Source organism: Vidua macroura, chromosome 1, assembly GCF_024509145.1.
Source record: "Vidua macroura isolate BioBank_ID:100142 chromosome 1, ASM2450914v1, whole genome shotgun sequence".
Taxonomy (NCBI): Eukaryota; Metazoa; Chordata; class Aves; order Passeriformes; family Viduidae; genus Vidua; species Vidua macroura.
The window spans coordinates 21,057,378-21,074,993 of record NC_071571.1 but is presented as its reverse complement, the minus strand read 5'-3'; the positions used below and the strand labels follow the sequence as shown (position 1 = coordinate 21,074,993).

General features: G+C 35.4%; 1 protein-coding gene across 2 annotated transcripts in view; it reads right to left on the bottom strand.

Moving 5' to 3' along the window:
• Positions 1-441: 441 nt before the first annotated feature.
• Positions 442-17,616, bottom strand: part of MINDY3 (MINDY lysine 48 deubiquitinase 3) — a 49,422-nt gene continuing 32,247 nt past the window's right edge. Inside the window, exons 11-15 of one of the 2 annotated variants that reach the window (XM_053988994.1) lie at positions 11,401-11,473; positions 10,539-10,611; positions 5,533-5,620; positions 2,365-2,436; positions 442-1,508 (exon numbers count right to left, since the gene is read on the bottom strand). In XM_053988994.1, the coding sequence (XP_053844969.1) occupies positions 1,359-1,508; positions 2,365-2,436; positions 5,533-5,620; positions 10,539-10,611; positions 11,401-11,473 (456 nt within the window). In that variant the 3' untranslated portion in view covers positions 442-1,358. The remainder of the gene's footprint in view (positions 1,509-2,364; positions 2,437-5,532; positions 5,621-10,538; positions 10,612-11,400; positions 11,474-17,616) is intronic. The other variant, XM_053989004.1, reaches the window with a different exon arrangement.

Below are 17,616 nucleotides of genomic sequence, written 5' to 3'. Positions count from 1 at the left end.
GTATTTTTGAAACGTAAAGTTCTATATTTGACAAGCAGATTCTCTTAATTTACCTACATTTTTCACCAGTAATACCACTGTTGCACAAGTTTTTAATGTCAAGCCCACACTGCAAGACAGAATACTTGTGTTCAAAGCAAAGTGAGTCCTAAGACAAATTAAAGAACCTTTTCAAATCATTGTTATCTGCAAAGGATTTTTTTTTTTTCAGAAAAAGAAATCTAACAAAAATACTCTCTTAATACTAAGATACTCGGCTGTCAGTCTGCAATAAGAAATGATCATGGTAATTCCAGAAGTTAGGAAATTAGCTTTTGGCGTGGGCTTTTTCTCCCCCAGGATGCATTCAACTTGAAAGTTGACATTTCTAAACCTGTGGTTCCTTTTCATCATCTCAGAGAAGCAGCAACCAAGTCCAAGTAAACCAAACTTTAAATAATATATGATTCAAGGAAAAGATTTTATTTTAGGGCTAAGAAGTTGATAATAAATAAAGGAATATAATAATGTAATAACAGATGTTCTCATGCACTTAACACATACAGTAATGCTGGCTTACACTGCTGTTTGGACAAATTAAGAAGAGGTATTTGGCAATATTGTAAGTTTTGAATAGTTTAAAGATTATAGAACAAGAAATTCTGCTGTTTTTACATTTCTTTTATACAAATTCAAATAAATATTAATATATCTATTTTTCCTCAAATTTTCTGTTCACTTTTAACATGCCCAATAACTAAGCCACAGTAATATACAACTGCCAAGAAAGAGTATTTAAGAATTATACTTATTCCTAAAAATGTATCTTATTAATGTCACATTATGCAAGCTCTTTAGGTAAAATTAGATTTTAGGAAAAACTGCAGAAAATTTAAACTCATTAAAACATATCCAGTGCAAAGGCCAGTCTAGTCCACACATTATGGTACTGTAATGTAAGCTAATATAATTTAAATAATAAAACATGCCTATATGATTCTGAGAAAGCTGAATATGTTTCATGTTTTAAAGATCTGACATCTAATATGCAGATTCTGCAATATCAGAATTTTTCAAATCTTCATGAGATGGCAAAATAATGGTAAGATCTTTTAAGTAGGCTTTTTTTTTTAGGGTAACTCACATTAACAGTACTACAGTGGCCAAAAAAGACAAACTATTATAATAGAAATCAATCTGATTAAAAAATTAAATATTCCAATTAACACTGAAAAAGTGTTTGTAATCATTATTTACAATTCCTCAATGATACCAGTGTATAACTCCACACAGTCAAAGTGTACCACTCCCCAAGCCATCTCCAATTCCGTATCCCCGCCGGAGGATCCGATGGCTGGATGTTGTTCATGGCCAACGCGTCAGTTTAGGGAAGGAGATCGGTCTGTGCTCCAGAGCAGTTCTATGTACGGCCATTTGGTCTGCAAGCAGCGTTTCACCGGGGTGTCGTCAGTCTGCAGCATTGGCTCTTCAAAGCCCATGACAACTGCTGTGCCTTCCACATACATGACCTGTCAAAGTAAACCCAACTCTGTCAGCCTGTTCAAGAACTGAAAGATGAGATCATTATTTTCACCAGGTCAGGAGAGGATTTGTTATGATACACATCAAATCTGTGAAGTTTTACATACTCCCTTTTTAATGAAATGGAAGTATGAAATTGAAAAACCCTCATCTTTGAATGCTTCTGCTTATATTATGGCATATGGAACTGCTGGAGATTTCACAGGCTTCATTTTAAGGACTTAATTACAAGCTATTCCAAAGATTGAATAGATATATTTTCTGAAAGAAGTCTTACTTAAGTCATTCTTGCTCCTTATGTCTCTTAATGCCTCACAATCTTTTACTCTAAATTCTCCTTCAGGAACTTAGAAGCAGTCATATTGTGTCTATTATACCCCTTTTTTCAAGAATGCTGAAAATGAAACAGGTCATCTTTGTTTCCTCAGTAAATGGCTCAAAAAATACTGATTTTTTGATGCAAGCATGAAGTACTAAAAAAATTCACAAAAAAATCTAAATAACCTAATTTAGCTGTAGAGTTATTTCTAGAAGTTGCACTTTCTGTGTATTACATCTCCACTGTCCCTTAGAGTTCAGATCCCCCTTGTGACAGGTAGGTGTGAGAAAGTGTTCTTTTCAAAATGCAGAGTTTCAGAGATGTCGTCTGGCCAAGCAATCCAGTATAGTAGCTCAAATACGATTAGGAGCAAATAAGTTTCTAATTCCAAATATATAATTTTGGAAGAAAATTATCAAAAGAATAGCTTTGTAAAAAGTCTGTTTCAAGTTTAGAGTATTTTGCCTTTAACTATATTCAGTTTTGCTTAGTGACTGTTATTAGGCCTTAATTGTAAATCTTACCTTTTCGTTATAATTAGATTGCTTCAGTCCATTGTAATGGTAAACAGTGAATGACTCTGAAACCCTTGAGTCCTAATAGAAAGAATACAGTTAATTTCATGAGGCATCCACTGTGCCTTGCTTCTCTTGTCTTTACAACTAGACAGATGCATTCAACCAGTAAGACTTGAGAAAACTGTTAAAAAGTGCCATTTCTTTCAGGTGACAAAATCTTCATTTAACCTTTCTTATCAGAAATAAAAAAACTAGATGTCAATAAATTAATGAAAAATGCCACCAAGAGCAAGTCATGATTTTCTGTGTTCACCTGGACAATCTGAAGTACAACTTCAGCACTGACTATGGAGAAGCCATCCTAATATTTAATGTCAGAAACCTTATGCAGTAGTCATATGCATGTTTATTTTTGACAGTTTGGATGACACAAAGTTTTTTACTAAGGACCAGATCCAATCTCTGGCTCTCCATCTGAGAGCTAAAAAGCTCCCATGCCTGTCTAAATAAACTAATTTTGAAGACACCGGTTCTGCCAAGGTCCAACAGCAAAGCTACTGGCTCTTGGTGATCTTTACCATTCCAGGTGTTTAAATGCTGTAGTCCTAAGAGGACTGAAAGCTTTGGATTCACTGAACCAGGAAATACAAATCAGGTGTAGTATCAGCTCTTTCATGCCTACCGGACCAGGCTCCAAACAAAAGCTATCCCTTTTTTGAGCACATGGAAGTAAAGGCTGGAACAAGAATAAATCTGCTCAGGTTACAGTACATCCATCAGATTACAAAATCCTCATTCATTTTTCTACTCTTGAATGATTCACAAACTCTATCTCTCTATGGGTCTCTCACAGCCATCCAGGCTATTCACTGGAGGGAGGGTGGTGAAAAGGAAGATAAGAGGTAACTCTGGTAACTCTGCTTACAGAAGTTGCTTCACAGAGATAAATAAAATTAAGCCTTCCTGGGGAGGGAAAGAGGACATATTAATTTCCCTGAGGAAGTTATGCTCACCCAGAAGGGAAAAAATGCTGTTTCCCAGTTCCTGTGCCATGGAATTTAAGAATTTTGCACAGTTATTGTTAAAAAAAAAAAAAAAAAAAAAAAAAAAAAAGGCTAGTATGGAATTCAGGAATGCCCCTCTCCAGGTGACTGCCCTAAGTGGTCTTTTGAGGTGGAGTTGAGTACTTAGGAGAGTAAGAACAGGGGTTTGAATATTCTCAGCAAAGGAATCTAATCTGGATCTCCCAAGCCCTAGCTAGATGTTCAAATATTAACATCAGCAATTCCAACCATCGCTGGTATCTGCATTTTCCTCACAGTATTTGAAAAGAAGACTTTCAAATATATTTTCATCTTCATTTCTGCAGAATTTCACTTTCAGAAAGAATTCTTAGCAAGGTGTCAGTATGGTTAAGGGCTACTGCTATCTGATCCACAGAGTACAGACAGACTGAAAAAATGGATACTGGCAGGTTCCAGTCCAAAACATGCTGATTGCTCAAATAGCACCCATAAGGCAGTAACAGTTCCCACGTTTTTTACTGGAGCCAGTGATGGTTTAACAGGACAGGAAGAACTGAGTGGTGGGGAATCACACGTAGCAGGGAATTAGCACTTGACAGACAGGCATTGACTCAGGGACTCCAATTTTAACAGGTGGCAGAGTTCCTCCAGCAAGGTGACCAAAGCAGCGTTCTGCCCATGACTGCACTGTGCTTTGTTCTCCAGCTCCCCTTCTTCAGTCAGTGATACCCTTATGACAGGCACGAGAGGCAGCAGTCTCATACAATGGCTCTTTTCTCCTCCACCTCCCTATGGCCCATGGTACTGGACAGTTTAGGCGCAGCCAATTATGGAGGATGTTCTTTGGCATCCTGAACTTCATTTTAAGCCTGGGGCCTAAAATGAAGTAGTGGAGTCTTCCGGATTTGCAGATGTAATATAATTGTAAGAAAGAAATTATATTCAATTGTACATATATTTCCACTTCCATACAAACAAATGAAAGGAAGAAGAAAGAGTTGGCAAAAATACAATGCAGGTGTAATTCTAAAAGGCCAGAGAAAATGAAGACTAACTCCTCCTTCTCTTTCCTCCAGATGAAAAAAGCATCTGAATGATATGATATATTCAGTCCCTACCATCTTTGGCAGAGCAATTCTAGTGTCTTCTGACTGACCAGAATGCTTCATAGTACAGAATGTAATACCCAGTGCTGCACAATCCTAACAAAAAGAATCTTGCTGAAGGCATTCAAACCCATCAGTTTCACGTTTCCTTGACTGTAAAAATTAAGCCTCATAGTTTCAGTGACACATTAAGCTAAGAAGTCTTTAAAGAAGTACTCCTCTCAGCCCTTCTCCTTCTTCCACCAGCCTATTCTTCTACCCCAGGTAAACCTGCTCTTTTTTTGCCAATACAAGCATGTGCATGGCCATGGAACAAGCACACACCTGCAAATAGAGCTCTTATCCAGACCAGCTTCCTGTTCTGGTTTACCACAAATCTGTTTAAAGAGGCTCCTGGTGGCAGGGAGGCAGTGTGAGAGCAGGAAAATGTGACCCAAGGCAAAGGGGAAAGAGGACACCAGTGCTAGGGTAACACCTGCCTCTCAGTAGTGGTATAGTCTTAAAGAATACATGGAACAGACTGAGAGTTTGAAAATAATTTTCCAATACCCTAACTTCCACATATGTTAAATCTAAGCCTATAATGATTTTTTTGTTAAACTGTCGAAAATTTTACATTATCAAGAAATGTACATAAAAAGAGTTTTAAATGTGTTTGCAACCTTTTCCCGTTTGCAAGCAACCTTTTTAATATTGATAAAACCAGTATGGTCATTTATTCTCAGAAAAACCAAACTCAGATGAACTTTCTGAGTAAGGAAACAATTCAATGTCATACTCAAAATGATTATATATTTCCTGAAGTTAAATTTAGAACAATGGAGTTTCCTTCCAGTGTAAAGCTGACAAAATCACAGACATGTTACAGAAAACAGAAATCTACCATTTGTGGTGGAATACAGAAGTTATCTGCTGATCAGCTGAGTTGAATGAACACAATACTTATTAAAATTTACTCTTGTGATATTCATGGAAGTTTTTAATGAATCTCAAAGCCAACCAGAATAAACAATGCTCTGCAGCAATTAAGCTATATTGATTACCTGCTCAGGGAAAAATTCTTGCAGAAAGGGACCCAGTAGTATGATGCCCAGTCCTTCTGGGTCTAATTTGGTCTTCATGAGGTTTACACTAAGATAAAAACATTGAATATAAAAGTATGAGTAAGACACTTTTATTCTTGCATGACTAAGTTATGCTGTGCTACCACAGTACTGACTGCCAAGTATAGCAATACTATTCTATTTTTAATCGTAAATGACAACTGCACCAGAATGGCATGCAAGTTGCCAAAACATGGTTATTTTTAAGTAAAAGTAATTTATTATTTTAAATTAAAGAAGTGATAATTCTGAAGGACCACCATATTTGGTAAAATAATTTGAAACCCATATAATCTAAAACCAGGTTTACAGCCCAAAGGCATTTTGCTGTCTTGTAAGCATTCTTTAAAGATACAAAAACCAGTCATCTTTCAAATATAGCTCTGTCACTGCCAAACAACCTGTTTTTAAATAGAGATTTGAATACCTCCCAAGATTTTCTAAGTACGTTGAAATAAAATTAACAGATACATTTCTTATTTACATCAAGTACTCGGTATCAAAGAAGCCAGAACCAACAAACAATGGAAATAATAACAATACTAATCTGGAAGCCTTACTGCATGACTATAGTCTAATTTCAGGTCACTGCAAACGAAGGTCAATTGTAAGACTATATATCTATTTAAGCAATATATTTCTACAGGCAGCAGATTGCATCTATTTGCATCTACCTAGCCCTCTGCTTGAGTTACAAGCTGTACCGTACACAAGAGCGTCCTCATTGGGTCAAACCAACTGAGCGCCTTGCCCAGTATCCTGTTCCTGACACTGGTCAGAAGTGGATGCTTATGATAGGGCAAACACACATCTTTAGTTTACCCTCCCCATTTCCAGCAGTCTGCTGCTCAAAGACATCTTCAGTGACAGGCAGTATCTAAAACACAAAGATATATATTTTTTTTTCCATGCATGTGCCTAATTGGCTTTGAATCCATCTATATTTCTGGCTCTTAATAAATTCCACTCAAAAAATACAAATTAAACTATGGATTCTGGGAATCATAGTCTTCTATGTTTGAACTGAATCACCTGATTCAGTTTGATGACACCTCATTTTTGTATTGTGTGAAGCAATTAACAGTCATTCCCTATTTACTGTGTCAATGGCTGTCTATCTTTTCCAGTTCTAACCTAGCTTTTCCTTGCGCTAATGGCATTCTGCATCTTTAATTAGCCTTGTTGCCAGCTTTCTGTAATATCCTTTTTCCAAGATGGAGTGAAACATCAGGCATTTATACAATGATGTAACTCCTATGAATCCCACTCCATATGTCTATCACTATGAGTTTAAATCTAGAGATCTGTTTCCTGACCAGTAATATCTAGTTCACAGACCCACAATGTGTATGTGAAATCAGCATTGCTTTATCCCCTGAGCAACCAATCTACATTTATTTTGACACTGCTCTGTTTCCATGTCTTCAAGTAACTTCTGCTGCTCTTACACATTCTTTTTTTTAACATCTCAAACATATTTGTATCAGTAACAATCATACAAATCCCTACTGTCAAATCCTTGCTGGTAAAATAACAAAATTCACAGACTTAATACAAATTCCCATCAAATTCCTCTAATTATCTCCCTCTATAAAGAAAAAGTGACATTTTTATTCCTTGATCAATTCTTTATCTACAAAAAATGTTCCTTCCTATTCCATGTTTTCACACGAACCATTTACCTGTGAATTTTCCCTAGACTGGCCTTCGAATCCTTTTCTAAGTCCTACTGTTCATTTGCCACCTTTCTCATTCCTATACTCTTTGGTACCAGCACAGCTCACAATCGTAGGTAACCTAAAAGAGTTCAGCAATGTCATTCTGATGTTTCTTCAGGAATTTGCATTTTTTTTTACTTATTTTGACACTTCAGAATGTTAGTTACTCTGACCACCCATCAAAAGGCTTAAGTGCGGAACCACTCTGTAATCTTCTCCAGTGATGAGAACTACTCCCTGCCATCTTCCCTGGTGAATATGAAGAACTCATTGAACTTTTCTAATTGACTTTAAATACTTTTAAATCATAGGGAATCATCTGTCAGAACTACAAACCTCTTGCAAGCCCCTTGGCACTGATGGGCTCAGAAGAATACTATTAGTTTTTGTTTTATAACTTTATTTATTAGTCTACAGGTTTTGACTCTGCTTTATATTGTATTTACATTTAACCTTCCATAAATCCAGATTCTTCCCATTTTTTTTAGTGTACACACTACGTTTTCCTTTCAGAAGACACACTCTTAGTTTCTCATAGATGCCTCTTTTACTACTTAGGCCTTTAACCACCCCCCAGGTCTCTTTTGTTGGGGGCTGTGAGCAGAAGGTGTAGTTTCCAAGGTCTTTTTGATTGTTGTACAGAAGCATTTTGTCCTTTTGGCTACCACTTATGTTTCTTCATCTTTAAGTAACTTCCTTTCTTGGTCCTAACATAGAACTAGCAGTAAGTTATTTGAATTATTTTTGTTTCTCCCTCAACACACAGAGGACGTATTATGTAAATCTAAAGAGAGTGGCTCTGTTAAGGTCCTTGGGAAAAGAATTTTAAAATTCATAAAACTGAATGTGGTATCCTATAAACTATGCTAATTTATTATTTTTTTTAAAAATCACTACTCAAGTGAAACCATGACTGAGAATTTGCAAGATACTGGACTTCAATCCTTCTATTCCTCATTCTCACTGCTCTCAAAGTACAAAATTTTGGCTATTTCAGGGGCCGTTTGAAATCTGCCCAAATTCTTGAAGTGCTGGAACAGAGTTGCACAAACATTGTGCTTGCAAACAGAATCATTACAGATAATTTTTTAAATGAACTTAAAAATATTTAATAAAGTTAAAGCAAGGTATATACTAATAAAGAAATACAAGAATTGTTTAAAAATACAGCACCACATACGTTTTTAAATATGGCCAGTGTACAAAATTCAATCAGTTAAGCAGGAAGGTAGATTTAATAAACTTGGATTGTGCTATGTTTCAACTCAGCTTTTTTCTTTCAGCAAATCATTAACACCTTTCAATGTTACTGGTACCACAGCAGAGCTACTGAACACATGTGTGATTGTGCTTCAGTCTCCTCAGTGCAAAGCTTGGCATCTGAACTCAAGAGGTTACAAGTGTTGGGGTGATGGCCTTTGTACTGTTATTGCTGAGAAGTGTGTGGGGACGAAAGCCTCCACTACTGGTCAAATAGGCAGAGAGCATAAAATGTTTTAAGCAAGCTAAACCTACATTGGCAGATGTGTTCAGATCAGTGCCCTAAAGGGCATCAAATGATTTGTAGAAACAGGCAAAACAAATGAGACAGGTGGGTCCTCAGATACATTTACTAGAAGACTAGAAAATTCTACTAAAAACACATACAGTGGCATTCAGTACTGGCTAAGCCACCTTGCTAATTCATGCCTGCTCTACAGACTTTTCTCCTCTACAGTTCTAAAATTCTAATCAGATCTGATATTTATACATTCTGAGATTCTGAGAAACTTAAAGCCTTGGATTAGATAATAAATTTAAATACTACATTTGGAGGCAAGGCCTTTAATTTTACTTAAAAACAAGCAAACAAAAAACAACCAAAAAAGCCTGTATGGAGTTTGAAATACATTATTTATACTTGCATTCCACACTAAAAAGACACAGCATCTAGAACCCAGACTGAGTAGGTTCTCAAGATAATAGTAACAGGCAATATATTTATTTAAGAGGAGATTATTTAAGACTGCACATTCCATAGTTTGATCATGGCTTTTCAATACAGCATGTCTTTTATGACTTGCTCCTCATATATAACTTTTTATTTTATGTGCTATGCACAATAAAATAGGACAGGGCTGTGCCACAAATGCCCTGAAAGACAAACAGCCAAATGGAAAAGACACTGCATGAAGAAAGAGGATTTCTGCAGATTTATTGAGACAGTAGAACAAAAAGGCAAAAGTTATCTTCTCAGACCTATTAAACAATGGCTTTTTTTCCTTTCCCCTCCTTTAAAAAAAAAAGTCTTTTGCAAATTTCACCATTTATTGTTATAATATGAATGTGAGCCTTTTGTCTTGTACTTTCTTTTGGTTTGGGTATCTCTTTATTTCAATTTTTACTCCTATCCTCCAGAGATCAACTAAATAAACTTCATTATAAACCACACTATAAACATTTGAAAGGACAGAAAATAGGCTCAATCACATTTCAGATGGCTCTGGTAAGTAAACTCACAGTCTCCACAGTCATTTCAGTTTTAACCCAACTAAAGTAGACCAAACATTTACAAGAGAGAAGCAACTTTTGGTGCAGTAAAAAAGTACAAGTGCTCAGCTCGCCTTTCTGGGTTAAGCATTTGGTCACAAAACATGGTAAGTTTTGACATTGAGGGTTAACTGCTGTCATTTAACATTAGTCTTATCTGTCCATATTAGAGCTAAAATATTTAACTCCAACCCTGGGAATCAATGTGTTATTTCTGAAAATAAATGGCAATTATAAACACTACTAGGTCCTGATTGCTGGTGAAAACAAAACTGTAACTGAAGCAGTTTCAGCTTCCAACTTTGCAGAAAGATCCAGTGGTAATCCAGACTTGTCTCTGAATACCTTGACGGTTTAGCTCTTCTGACGCACCATTTCACCCGCATTAATATATAGACAAATAATCCTGATTATCTCCTAAATATATAGTAATGGAGTAGGTTTGAGGGGTTTTTTTCCTTCTAGTTATTACTACCAAAGTTAGAGACATCTTAATCTTAATTCCTCCCCTTAAATTTAAAGCTTAACATTTGAAAATAACAGTCTGTGCCCAGAATGTAAAGTACGAAGAAGATCCAAACTAGGAAAAAACCCCAAAACCAACCCAAAATTATAATAGATATGTGGTAAAAAAGCCTTAAATGATATTTAATGTCATTAACTAATACTTCTGTAGTATTTAAATTTTATTATACGTACTATTCAGGATCTGAAACAAGGTCCAGAGCCTTCATGACATCTTCTAGAAGTGTGTCAGGTATAAACCCATTATCTGAAGAAGCAGCAAAGTTTCTTGTGAGGAAAAGAAACAAAATGCTTTCCAGAACAAATTTCACTTCAAAATACAAATACAACATATCTTTATCTGTAAAATCTGCAAGCAAATGTTTGGGTTCTAGAAGGAAAGGAGTTCTCAAACGCTTCTTTGACACTTTAAATAAAAAAAAGTGCAATAGAGAAACTGGATTTATCAGTCATACACTTAGAAGCTTAATACTTGCTACAGAGTTCTCCACAACGTACCTTGAGATAACATCTGTACTGTTTCCCCCTTTTGATTAGTTAAAATAATACCTGAATGCTAGACATCCTCTGTTTTCCAAAACATAAGAAAATTTTCCATGTATGCTGCATACATTCAAGAACAAAATTTCATGAAGGATGAATCATACCAGATCAGTTGTTTTATGAAAATTTAATATAGGAGAAATAAATTTTATTTAAGCTTTATGTTAATTAACAAAGAACATAACAAGGTTAAAAAATGTCTCTTTTAAAAACTCTACTTCCTATTGTACAAATTCCGTTACTGCAGAATTCTCAGGTAATTTCTTCATAGAATTATGGAATGGTTTAGGTTAGAATGGACCTTAAAGATCACCTAGTTCCAACCTGCCTGCATGGGCAGGGAGACATTCCAGTATACCAATGGAATGGTTAATGTCACTTGTAGATTGACTCCTGTACAGAACATTTCTTAAGGACTACGCATTTCATTCCTCTCTTCATGAGTACATTTCTATTAAAAAAATCTTATTTCAGCACAAAGTACAGCCCTTACCCTCAGGGTCATATGTCTGGAAAACTCTTCTTGCTTGTTCTGAAGGTGCTTCAGGAGCAACAAGGGCCATGTCCTATCGAGGTGGGAAAAAAAAAAAACAAACACAAAATTTACAAAACATTCTTACTTCAGATACAGATTACTAATAAAATATTTAGCCATACTTCATCCAGTTGGAACCTAAATTAATGAAAATTTCAATACAACAGAAGAAAAGTTAAAGTAATTTGGCAATTTTGCTGATAGTGACATAAAACAATCAAGAAATATGCTAAAGATTATTCCACAAACTTCTGAATCCCACAAATTTTATGCAAGTCTTATCATGCAGATGTTGTGGCACAAAAGCTAACTGGAAACTACAATTCCAATCATTTGTACTCGAGCTCCAAGTGGGAAAGTGTACAGAAGAAACTAATTTGGAAGGAGTCCCTTTGTCCTGCTCATCTCTCCTGATGAGAACAACTTGAAAATTGCTTGCTTCATGTCCTGGAAATGTAAATGCTAGATTTTTATATTAATTCAGTATCACAATAATGTAGTTTTAAGAATCCATAAATATGACTTAATAGAAACAAACCCACTGTTAAAAGAAAAATTTTCCACTAATTTTATAAATGAATGGTAACTAGAACATTTAAAGAAAACCAACATTTTAACAGTGTATCTTCATGTTTAGATATGTTCTGAAATAATTTAAAGTACTTTCAGATAAAAAGACTGTATTAGCTCAGCAAAGCTGGTTTCAGGATGCCAAATAAAGTATGAAGTTGTGCAGTTGTTGAGCACATACCCTGTCATAATGAGTAACACTAATGTTATATAGGGCACATACATACACTATGAAATTTTGCAGTATGTGACAAGCTCTTAAATAATCTGGAATACAAAACATACTAAGCAGGAACAGATTTCATTATCACAGTGTATTACAATAAACTAATGTAAATATTTCTCAGTTTAAAACTAGTGATGCCATAGCATCATTAATAAAGCTTATTAATGACAAGATGATTAGTGATTTCAGTATTCAGGATTTAACTCTGAAGAAGGGATATTTTAGTGGTAGTTTCTTATTACAAAAGTCAGCAGATCACAAAGCCTATGTAACAAGGGAGAACACTTAGACTTTCCAATGGTATGGAAGGATATAACCCAAAGTAACTTCCAATGGCATAGGCATATAATTTCAAATGTAAACTACATAGTTCTACTTTGGTTTACGAGTATGCAGTTCCTTCCACACAATCTTAATGTAATCCAAGAATAAAGACTACCATTTGCGTTGTCCTCCCTACCCACAAATTATCTTGTTAATGTAGTTCTTTCCACAGTTTCATATGATGCAAAACAGATTCTTGAAAGAAAGTCTTCTGCAACTGCCAACAATTTTTTTCATAGTCTATTTGAAAATAGTGTGTATTTCTGCTAGCATTTTAATTTTCCAGGTCCTTAGTTTTTCAGTTCATGTATGTATAAATGGGAAGAACTTAGAGATGAAATCACTAAATGCATTAGTCATACTGAAAATTCCCTCTCTTTTAAAGGAACTTTCAAATATCGTAAAGCCTCCATATTGTTACATATTAACTTTTTTTATTCACTAAATGTGATGTTCTGATGCTCTAAGCAAGTAACTTCAGATGGAAAGCTAGAAAACTCTCCCTTAGAGTAAGATGACCAAAATCCCAACCTCTCTTACCTGTAAAATAATTCTAACTTTTCACTGAGATTGTTGTAGTATAAAATGTTTAAAATGCAAAATCCTTTACATACAAATCTCACATAACCTCTTAACTCATCATGTCATTCATTTGCACTATGAAGATAACTTTAAAAACTTCCAATTAGTCCATATATTTGTACTGGGGGAAAAATACCATAGGTCTTTCATGCAATAAAGCTAAAAATGTGATAAACATCTAACAAAAACATATTTCAGCTGCCCAAGCTGATATTTCACCATATGTGCCAAAATATATTGCCCACCCCAGCCTTATGAATTGTATTTTGATATAACCCATGCAGTGAAAGTTCCATATAAGGGAATCTCATAAACAGTTAATTACAATAATTATTTCCAATACTAAGTACAACATGTCCCAAAAATCATGTTTCACTCATTGGCTCTTGTGATACACAAACAAGTCATTTTATATTATTTTGAAAAGTTATTCTCATCAGTCATACCAGTTATTTTAAGATCCCATGCTTAGCTTCAGATGCAAAAAATATTCTTCATAAGTTTTAATGAAAACATTCCCAAACTTTTCATTCTACAAATTCAAAGCAGAACATAATAGCTAAGCCACACTGAAATGCTGGCTATAAATTTTTTACAAAAATCAGACCCTGAAAGACCCATTGCCCTGAAAAATGAAATCTGCTTCCATATGAACTGCTTTATGGTTCTACACTATCACTACTGAGTGATATGTGGAAGAATTATACATTGTAATACTAACTTTCTTCTTTAAAATTTACCTAAAAACAGTACAGAAACACTGTTTCTTTATCAATTTTTAACTTGCTGTAACTTAATTGCATCTGGAGAACTGAAGTTTATTCAATCCAGTCTTCTATTATGAGGAAAGTGTGTATTTTTCAATGCTATAATCAGTGGCTTTCAAGGCATCAACTTTTCCAAAATTGCTTCCTAAGAAAACAAGGTTGATGTGATCTCTGAAAGTGATTCCCATCTCTCTAGCTGACTTCTGAATCCATTGCCCAATTTAAATTTTACAGGAGTCTCACAACTGATTGTTGAAACTGGATGCCAGGCAAAGCATCTCAGTGAGGAATTGGTTCAAAAAGAAATTTGATTTTATGTGCCAGCAAGGTTCCTTTGGAGACTGTATTTTGAAAGAGAAAAGACACTTCACACAATCCTACTGATGTACTATGCAACTATATCATTGTAATTTGGACACACAGGTCTTTCACACACGACTGGAATGCATTTCAAATTGAATAGTGCTCTGAAATTAGAATGTCCAACTTCAGATCCTCCTGTGGTTATAATCATTCATTCGCAATGAATCTCCACATCCATTCTACATACCCCAGAGGACACAGGGCACGTTCTTCTTCAAAAGGTGAAGGGACCCTGCTACCAAAGCCAGAACTAAAATGCTCTTTATAGCCTGAGATATAACAACTCACTTGACTAAGAGAGAATAGAATTAATTGAATGCAGATTTATTTGGGGGCAAGGAGCAGAAGTGCCACATATATCACCATGCATACAAATGAGTTTGTGTCCTAAAGGTATCAGATAGTTTTACTTGTAGGGACTGAACCAAAGTGTCAGTGAATCAGTAGGAATCTGATTCTCCTCTAGTGCTTTGTACATCAGTGAAATGTCAATGTTGGTTCTTTTGTTCTTAGGTAGTGATAATGATCCTGTGAGCCATACAGACACATAGAGAACCTGTCTTCTTTTTCCATAACCTTTTTCTCACCTCTAAAAAACCCTGCCAGTAGGACTTGGACTTGTAGGAAGTGAACCAAAAATTAAAATTTAACACAGACTGGTATGAGTTGAAAAGAAGGAAATGTATCATCACTATAGTAGCAAAAATAGGTTCAAAGACTTAGAATGATATAAAAATCCAGTTGCTGACTCTCATTAAGATGAAGAAGGCTCAACAGAATTTAGGCATTGCTTGAAATTAAATAACAGCTTTTTTTTGGTAGGTTTTCCTAGGAGCTATTTATCAAACCAAGGAAAAAAAGAGTCCTTAAGATCTAAAATGGGAGGCCATTATTACCATTATACAAAGAACTGAACAGTTACAGAAAGGTCATAGATCTTTTCTCCTCTTAGGCATCACTGAGGAAGTATTGAGACCACTGAGGTATGAAGTTACTGGTTCTAAAAATACCAACATAGCATCTACTGTCAATCTAGGCAGACTATTGTGAAGGGTCGGTCTGGAAAGGGACAGTTAGAGAATTATGCCATGGTAACAAAGCAAGTCAAATTCTAGAGCACTTACCTGTGAAGTCAGTCCTAAACCATTTGATGTTATTTGATATAAATTTATTTTGAAAGACTATGAGTCTGGCTCTGAACAGAGATGGCCAGTGAAGGCTAGTTGAAGACTTCCATTTGTGTTCAGGGACATAATCCACACTAGTAGTTTGTAGGGGGCAGTGCCCTTGGTTGTTGCAGCCATGGCAGTGCCCTGTACAGACTGCTTACCATGAATTTCTTACGCTGGCCAATAGAATGTGCCATTGCTATGCAGCATACTATCTTCCACGAGAGAAGGCATTAAAAAATGTCAAACTACTGGAACATATCCAAACAATACTTGAAGGAGTATAAGATTTTTCCTCACTTGACAGATGTATATGGAGGAACTGAAGGAAAGGTCCTAGAGTTGCTATACAAGAGCTCTGCAGCCACAACTATTTCCACTTCAGAATGGCAGGTGTCAAAGATCATATACTGTATCCTCCTAAGCCTTGAAGAGGGGCTATGAGTCTATCTGGGATTCAGAAAATGCCAAAAGAAAGTACTTTCCTTGAATAAGAAGAGAAGAAAAAGACACAAAGGAAGAACGCCACTCCCAAAGTAGCGGAATTCTTATTATCAAGGGTCAGAAAACAAAATACAGGCCTTGAAGTTTAGACCAGGAAAAGACAACAATTTATCTGAAAGTGTTCATCAAGGGATAGTGGGGGTGCTGGAGGAGGAACATTCATGACAAGCAATTTGCTGCAACAAGGTGGTTAAAAGGAAGCAAATTTGCTCTAGCTGTACACTGCCTTGCAAAAGTGAAATGACTGCATTTCATCTACAGTACCTGCAGTACCTTGCTGAGGACAGAAGAGAGCTCTCAATAGGGAAGAGAGAAAAGCTACATATGGACTACTTCAAACTCTTTTTCACCTTCACCCATAGTACCAGGCAGAAAAGAGAGCCTACTTAATCCAAGGGTGGGGTGAGGCTGTGGAAGAAAAGCGAACACAAACCAAAGAAGAATTAGTCACAGAAATCTGAGGACCCTGTCAGTCTGCTCATCTGGAAAGCAGGGCTTTTAACATACACTCAAGTAAGTTATAAAAACCACAATATATCCTCCATTCCTTTGGAAAAGGATGGTTTAATAATACAGTCAACAAAAAAAAGCCACAGCATTGCAGTTTTTAAAAATAAGAGAAACTCAGAAGTACAGTGAATACCTATTTACAGTTACATTGCCACAGATGTTGGTGGTTTAGTTTAAAACATCACAAGAAGGCAAAAATTCACTTGCTCATTCATTAAAAAATAAGAGCTTTTTCAACATGTTCCTTGCTTTCATGGACAGATTACAAGAGATTAAACCAATAAAGAATAGGTATATAGTATTTTTATTATTCAGTTATTAGCTTGTTTTCCTCATCAACACAAAACAAGGTATTTTTTTTTTAAAGTAAAAATACATTACTGGAATTATAGACCAAGAGTCAGCAAATTAGAGCTTACTGGAATTCTTATCTAATAACTAAATTACATACTACTCTCCAGTCACAAGCTTAATCTGAAAGGGCAGCTTTTCAAATTATACTCATATAGCTTTTTTTTTTTTTTTTGGAAGACAGAACACAATGCTATACAAACACGAAACTTTGTTCTTAAGAGGAATCAAACTGAAAGTGGACAATTCCATGTTTTATGACTTCCAAAACCTCCACAATATAATTAATTCAGGATGAACTTTAGCCTCTTCTGTTATGCTACCCATTTTCTATGTAAAAAAATGAATATCTAGTATTAAACACTATTTCTACATCTAACACTTTTTCAGCCTATAGACAAGAGCTGATTGCTATAAAAGCAGTGGTGAGTATTAACATATTACCAATTCTATTTGGGAATTACAATAAGGAGATGAGAAATAAACATGTATGTCAGGAACATTTGATAACAAAGTTTAAAACTAGTGAAGATGCACTGCAGAAATTTAAATCTTCCTAACTACAGTTCTAACAATACTGAAAGCTGCACTAAATGTTGGAAACCAGCCTACAGTATTCAGTTTCCTCCTAAACCATATAATTCTCTCTTGGGATGACAAAAATCCTCTGACGTGCTTCAATCCAGAATGATGAAATGTTTTTTGAAAATAGACCAGATCAATTATTTTTTAACTCAAATATGCCGAGTGTTTCTAAAGGACAATTCTTAGCCTGATTCATTAACCTAACAGTAATATTTTATGGCTT